The 8,020-nt window shown below is 42.3% G+C and overlaps 1 protein-coding gene across 1 annotated transcript in view; it reads right to left on the reverse strand.

Annotated features, from left to right (window-relative positions):
• The window catches only part of IYD (iodotyrosine deiodinase), a 30,024-nt gene extending 26,734 nt beyond the window's left edge, over positions 1-3,290 (reverse strand). Inside the window, exon 1 of the mRNA XM_030195511.1 lies at positions 3,051-3,290. Within this exon, the coding sequence (XP_030051371.1) occupies positions 3,051-3,237 (187 nt within the window). The 5' untranslated portion in view covers positions 3,238-3,290. The remainder of the gene's footprint in view (positions 1-3,050) is intronic.
• Positions 3,291-8,020: the final 4,730 nt, after the last annotated feature.

The raw sequence follows: 8,020 nt of genomic DNA on the forward strand, positions 1-8,020 counted from the left end.
ACCTCTATCATATCTCCCCTCAGCTGTCTTTTCTCCAAGCTGAAGAGCCCTAGCTGCTTTAGCCTTTTATCATAGGGAAGTCGTCCCATCCCCTTTATCATTTTTGTCACCCTTCTCTGTACCTTTTCCACTATATCTTTTTTGAGATGTGGTGACCAGAATCGAACACCATATTCGAGGTGTGGTTGCACCATGGAACAATACAAAGATACAAAGGCATTATAACATCCTCATTTTTGTTTTCCATTCCTTATCTAATAATACCTAACATTCTATTTGCTTTTTTAGCCGCTGCCATACACTGAGTAGAGGGTTTCAATGTATCATCAACAATGACGGCTAGATCCCTTTCCCAGTCAGTGACTCCTAATGGGGAACCACTACGTAACTATAATTTGGGTTCCTCTTTCCTACATGCATCATTTTGTACTTGGTCATAATAAACGTCATCTGCCATTTAGATGCCCGGTCTCCCAGTCTCGTAAGGTACTCTTGTAATTTTTCACAATCCTCTTGCGATTTAACAACTTTGAATAACTTTGTTTTGTCAGCAAATGTAATTACCTCACCAGTTACTCCCATCTCTAGATCATTTATAAATATGTTAAAAAGCAGAGGTCCCAGCACAGACCCCTGGGGAACCCCACTCTCTACCCTTCCCCATTGAGAATACTGACTGTTGAACCCTACTCTCTGTTTTCTATCTTTTACTGACCGTTGAACCCTACTCTCTGTTTTCTATCTTTTAACCAGGTTTTAATCAACAATAGGATATTACCTCCTATTCTATGACTTTCCAATTTCCTCTGGAGTCTTTCATGAGGTACTTTGTCAAACGCCTTTTGAAAATCCAGATACACAGTATCAACCAGCTCACATTTATCCACATGTTTGTTCACCCTTTCAAAGAAATGTAATAAATTGGTGAGGCAAGATTTCCCTTCACTAAATCCATGTTGGCTTTGTCTCATTAATCCATGCTTTTGTATATGCTCTGTAATTTTGTTCTTTATAATAGTCTCTACCATTTTGCCCAGCACCGACATCAGACTCACCGGTCTATAATTTCCCAGATCTCCTCTGGAATCTTTTTTTTAAAAAATCGACATTAGATTGGCCACCCTCCAATTTTCCTGTACCATGCTTGATTTTAAAGATAAATGATATATTACTAACAATAATTCCGCAACCCCTGATATTTTTTAAAACATGAACCACATTAAGTAGACTCTAAAGTTTATTTGATTATAGTTCATTTAAAAAACAATTATTTATTTGTTACATTTGTATCCCACATTTTCCTACCTATTTGAAGGCTCAATGTGGCTTACATAGTACTGGAGAGGCCTTTGCAGGCTCCGGTGTGAACAAATACAGGGTGTCTCTAGTCTCTAGTGAAGTCTCTCTTTTTGGTAAGATTTTGCCAGGAAGTAGGTCTCAGCAGAGTCTTATTATTGGAGTCTTATGTACTTTGGGCCCTGTTTACTAAGGTGAGCTAGCGTTTTTAGTGCATGCTAATTATGTAGGCACCCAAAGTAATATTGTGAGCGCCTACACAGTTAGCGCGCGCTAATGGTTAGTGTGTGCTAAAAGCACAAACACGCCTCTAGCCCGGCTTAGTAAATGGGGTCCTTTATTGTTTGGACAAGGTGGCGGTTTGAGGCTCTCAATTATCCTCATTGGTTGAATAAATACAGAATGCATTATTTTTTCCCTTTTTAATTTTATTCTATAGTATTGTATAATTTAATTTTGACATTTATAATCCGCTAAACTATCATGTTCAGGGCAGAGACCCATCTCACATTATAACCAGGTACTTATCTCTATTCCTAGAGTGCTCACTATCTTGATTTTTGTACCTGAGGTAACAAGAGGGTTAAGTAACTTGCCCCAGGGTCAGAGAGAGTTGCAGTAGGAATCAAAACCAAAATCAAAACTCACTGCACTAACCATTAGGCCACTCATTCAGCCAAATGAATAGGAATTTCTAATATGATCTGCTTATACCGCAATGGGATTCTTTGGACCCCAAGCACCACGTTATAATGGGGTTGAACGGTATTAGGAAACGGATGGTAAATAAGACCAACATATTGAGAGCAAAGTGCTTTTTTTCAATTGTCCCTCATAGTTTTTGACATAATGTTTGATATTATGGTGAAAATCCAGATTGGGATTCAAGTGTACATTATGATAAAGATAAAAAATGTTATAAGGAAGTTTTTTGAGACCAATGAGAAAGATGGAGTCCGATAAATGTGGGCACTAAGGGCCCCTTTTACCAAGCTGCGGCAAAAGGGCGTCTGCGCTGGTGTCGGTGTGTTTTTCAAATGCCAGAAGTCTCTCTTTCCTGCAGGAAATGGCCGTGCAGCAAGCAAAGCACTTGCCCTGCGGCCATTTCGTGGTGGATCTCTTACCGCCACCCACCGAGGTGGTGGTAAGGGCTCCTGACCTAACCTGGCAGTAACCGGGCAGCGCACAGCACTGCCTGATTAATGATGGCGCGTTAGGGGTGGGAAGTACTCACCAGGCTGCTGCGGTAGCCCAGTGGTACTTCCACTGTGAATAGGCTGGATGAAATTGGGCTTATGTAGATGGTCATTCAAATGAACAATATAGCTGAGGATGGGACACTGGGGCACAGGGGTTAGAAAAAGCTGGGGTTAGGGTACAGTTGCTAACCATAATCCAGTTTAAAACTGAACCTACATCTCAATTTATAAGTTATTTTATGCATAAATCTGTAATTTGGAACTAGGTATTTTGAGGAACCAAAATATAAAAATAAAATATATTGGATTTAGTAATGCTGAGACTAGCTGGCTGTAAACCAAAAACATTAACAACAAACAGTACTCCTGTTCTATATAAATTACAAAATCTTTATTAGTGAAAACAAAAAGCCAGGATGGTGCTGAGGCATTTGTAGTTTTCTGCATGTGTGTGTCTACCCCCCCCCCCTCCCCGTTTTGTGTTCTCAATAACGAATTTCTTCACACTATAGGACAAACTCACAGTGATTCATTTTCATAGATATTTTTCCTTACCTTCCTCTCCTAACTGAAGCTCAGTACTGTCCTGCAGGTCTTCATCCACCCAGGGGCGAGATTCCGACTTGGGGTTGTTCTTGCTTTCTTGTTTTTTGCTTGATTTTCTTTTGCTATTCAATATAATGACAACCAAAATGCATATAATTGCCACAAACACAGGGGTGAAAAAGGAAAACAACGCCATGGCCACGGGAAGCTTCAGGAGTACCGACCTTTGCCTTCACAACACAAGCTCTCTCTTTGCTGGAGGCTGGACCAGTGACAGGGAGTGGTGGGGGGTGGGGAATGGAACAAAAGTTCTCTGCCACTGCCCTCCGAAGAAAGTTTTACTTGAAAGTTTCTTTTTGATAGATTACAGGCTTAAACACACCATTCAGGTCCCAGATTTGGGTATGAAAGGATTTCTAAAAATCTGTATCAAAAAGAAAATTTCTAATACCCTAAGTAAGTTTCCATTTGTTTTATAAATATAAACACTCAGCATATGATTTAAATCATATTTTTGTTCTTCTAATTAGACCCATTGCTATTGTAGTCACAGAGCTATGGTAACACCTTTTCTTTTGTTTTTTAATAAAATTTTGAAATCATATTTTGAGAAATTCCTTAATCTCAGTATTAGCCAGACTATTTGTTTTATTCGCTTATAATGCCCTTTCTCCTTTGGTGCTACAATTATTCACTTATACAACTCAAATGACAGTGGTAATCAAAATACCACCTAGACTTCTACTTAAACATTTGTCACACTAGAGGTTCATTCAGCTACTACATGTCATGGTGGGGTTGGAAAGGAACTGGAGCAAAGTATGAAGCAGGTGCTTAAACCCTACCTGACAAGAGACAGAGGACATCTAAGTGCCACTTACAGAGAAGAAGAGACAACATGCAGCTATCAGCATTAGTTGAGGTTGGGAAAACAGGTCTTTATCTGCTGTCATTACTATGTTGCTATGGGGCTCATTTTCGAAAGAGAAGGACGTCCATCTTTCAACATAAATCGGAAGATGGACGTCCTTCTCCCAGAGACGTCCAAATCGGTATAATCGAAGCTCGATTTAGGACGTCTTCAACTGCAGTCCATCGCCACAGTGTCCAAAGTTCAAGGGGGCGTGTCGGAGGCATAGCGAAGGCGGAACTTGGGCGTGCCTAAACAAGGATGTCCCTGATGAACACTTGGACGTTTTCACCTGGACCTGTTTTTTTTTTACGAATAAGGCACAAAAAGGTGCCCGAAATAACCAGATGACCACCAGAGAGAATTGGGGATGACCTCCCCTTACGCCCCCAGTGGTCACTAACCACCTCCCACCCTCAAAAACATCTTTCAAAATATTTCATGCCAGCCTCTATGCCAGCCTCAGATGTCATACTCAGGTCCATGACAGCGCTTGCAGGACCCTGGAGCAGTTTTAGTGGGTACTGCAGTGCACATCAGACAGGCAGACCCAGGCCCATACCCCCCCCTATCTGTTACATTTGTGGAGGAAACAGCAAGCCCTCCAAAACCCACCAGAAACCCACTGTACACATCTAGGTGCCCCCCTTTACCCATAAGGTAGTGGTGTACAGTTGGGGCAGTGGGTTTTGGGGGGTTGGGGGGAGGCTCAGCACACAAGGTAAGGGAGCTATGTACCGGGGAGCAATTTATGAAGTCCACTGCAGTGCCCCCTAGGGTGCCCGGTTGGTGTCCTGGCATGTCAGAGGGTCCAGTGCACTACAAATGCTGGCTCCTCCCATGACCAAATGGCTTGCATTTGGTCATTTTTGATATGGACGTCTTTGGTTTCAAAAATCACCGAAAGTCAGAAACGTCCATGTGTAGGGACGTCCAAATCTAGGGACATCCCAATTTAAGGATTCGGACGTCCCTGATGGTATTTTCGAAATGAAAGATGGACATCCATCTTGTTTTGAAAATACAGGTTTCTCCACCCCTGGATTTTGCCAATTTGCAAGGACATCCAAATTGCAACTTGGACGTCCCTTTCGAAAATGCCCCTCCAAGTAACCTAACCTTGTGGCACACCACTGGTAACACCCCTTAACTCAGAGTGAGCACTATTTATGACTACCCTCTGTCACCTTCCACTCAACTAGTTCCTGAGTTAGTTTAGGGCTCATACCAAGGGCTCTCAGTTTATTTATTGGTCATCTGCGATGAACTGTCAAAGCCTTTGCTAAAATCTAAATGCACCAATACCACATCTAGCGCTTTCTATCAATTCAGCTCTCTAATCACTCAGTCAAAGTAGCCTAATGATGGTGGAGGAGTAGCCTAGTGGTTAGTGCAGTGGACTTTGATGCCAGGGAACTGGGTTCAATTCCCACTGCAGCTCCCTGTGACCTTGGGCTAGTCACTTAACTCTCCATTGTCCCAGATACCAAAACTTACATTGTGAGCCCTCTAGGGACAGAGAAAATACCTGCATGTGATGTGTACAGCACTGTGTATGTCTAGTAGCACTATAGAAATGATTAGTAGTAGTAAAATGAAAAGGATCAGAAGATAGAGCAGAAATTGCACAAGAACTGAGCATGCTTGGGGAGTCATGTCGCCAACTTCCGCATTACAGAAGCAGCGCAAGGAGGCAGGGAGTGACTTGGGCACTGCACTTCTTTGGCTGGCACGGCTTTGGCATCCCTGCCAGCAAAGGTATGTTTAAAGTGCGCAAGGGGGTGGGGGAGAGGAGGAATGCTTTGCCTCACCCCTGGGCCGCCCCAAATTTGGAGGGTTAGCTGGCTATGTCTCTGTCTCAAATCAGCCACATCTGATCAGCTAACAAAGAGGGAGAGTCAAACTTTAAAAGTAAAAACATGCACACTTGTGCCACACTGCACAGCAGAAATAAATCCCCCTTCCCCTCTCCCCTGCACCACCAGCATTCCAAGCATGCAAAGACCTGTGGTAATAGTTTGGGGGGTAATATTATGAAGATCTGTCTGTGGATACAATATCTTACAGCTGCAGGAAAGCACTTTTATAAAATTGCACCAAGATATACACATGGTAACAACAACATTAGAATAGCCATACTGGATCAGACCAATAGTCCATCTAGCCTAGTATCTTGCTTCCAGCAGTGGCCAATCTAGGTCACATGTACCTGGCAGAAACCCAATTAGTAGCAACATTCCATGCTACCAATCCCAGAGCAAGCAGTGCTAAGTCCATTTCTACAATGTCCATGAAATTGTTGTTTTCCTTCCCCCCCCCCCCCCCCTCAAACTATGCACCAATGTGGGCATTAGCAAATGGCAATTGAAAAAATTAATATGGGTGCACTTACCTCCACCTATTTAGGAGGCTACCAATCCCAGGGCAAGCAGTGGCTTCCCCCATGTCTATCTCAGTAGTGGATTATTTTATTTACATTTGTTCCCCATGCTTTCCCACTCATGGGAGGCTCAATGCGGCTTACATACTGTATACAGGTACTTATTTGTACCTGGGGCAATGGAGGGTTAAGTGACTTGCCCAGAGTCACAAGGAGCTGTCTGTGCCTGAAGTGGGAATTGAACTCAGTTCCTCAGGACCAAAGTCCACCACCCTAACCACTAGGCCACTCCACAATTATGGACCTTTCCTCCAGGAACTTGTCCAAATGTTTTTTTTTTAACCCAGATACGCTAACTGCTGTTACCACATCTTCTGGCAGGTAGTTTCAGAGCTTAACTATTTTTTGCATGAACAAAATATTTCCTCCTATTTGTTTTAAAAGTATTTCCATGTAATTTCATTGAGTGCCCCTTGTCTTTGTACTTTTTGAAAGAGTGAAAAATCAATTCAGTTTTTCCTGTTCTACATCACTCAGAGTTTTAAAGGCCTCAATCATATCCCCCTCAGCCATCTCTTTTCCAAGCTGACAAGCCCTAACCCTTTTAGCCTTTTCCATACAGGAGGAGTTCCATCCCCTTTATCATTTTGATTGCTCTTCTTTGAACCTTTCCTAATTCCACTATACCTTTTTTGAGATATGGTGACCAGAACTGAATGCAATAAACAAGGTGAGGTCGCACCATGGAGTGATACAGAGGCATTATAATATTCTTGTTCTTATTTTGTATCCCTTTCCTAATAATTACTAGCATCCTGTTGGCTTTTCTTGGCCACCGCCGCATACTGGGCAGAAGATTTGAGCGTATTGTCTACAATGACACCTAGATCTTTTTCTTGAGTGCTGACTCCTAAGGTAACTATAATTTGAATTATTCTTCCCAATATGCATCACTTTGCATCTGTGTACATTAAATTTAACCTGCCATTTGGATGCCCAGTCTTCCAGTTTTCTAAGGTCTTCCTGCAATTTTTCACAATCCGCATGCATTTTTACAACTTTGAATAATTTTGTGTCATCTGTGAATTTAATCACCTAGTTGTCGTTAAATAGCACCCGTCCCAGTACAGATCCCTGCGGCACTCCACTATTCACCCTCCTCTATTGGGAAAAATGGCCATTTAACCCTACCCTCTGTTTTCTGTCCAATAACAAATTCCCAATCCATAGAAGGACATTGCCTCCTATCCCATTACTTTTTAATTTTCTCAGAAGTCTCTCATAAGGAATTTTGTCAAAAGCTTTCTGAAAATCTAGATACACTACATCAATTATTTACATCTTATACATCCTTATACAAGACCCATGTGTAGGCATACCAAGAGGCATAGTTTAGAGAGAGTATGAGTTTAGAGGGATTATGCTGGACAGGACACAAAGGGATGCAGAGAGAATAAAAGAAATGTCAAATGGACAAGAGATACTGGAAAGAACAGAATGTGGATGGGTCTCAGGGATGGGGAAACAGAGAACAAGATGGATGGGACTCAAAGGTGGGGGAACAGAGCAGAAGATGGAGAAGGAAGAAGAGAAATAGAGCAAAAGATGACTGGGATGATGATAGAGTGCAGTGACATAACAAGGGCGGGCAGTGGGGTGTAGACAGCAAGAGAGTGTGCTGAGCAGTTG

The sequence above is a fragment of the Microcaecilia unicolor genome, chromosome 3 (genome assembly GCF_901765095.1).
Source record: "Microcaecilia unicolor chromosome 3, aMicUni1.1, whole genome shotgun sequence".
Taxonomy (NCBI): Eukaryota; Metazoa; Chordata; class Amphibia; order Gymnophiona; family Siphonopidae; genus Microcaecilia; species Microcaecilia unicolor.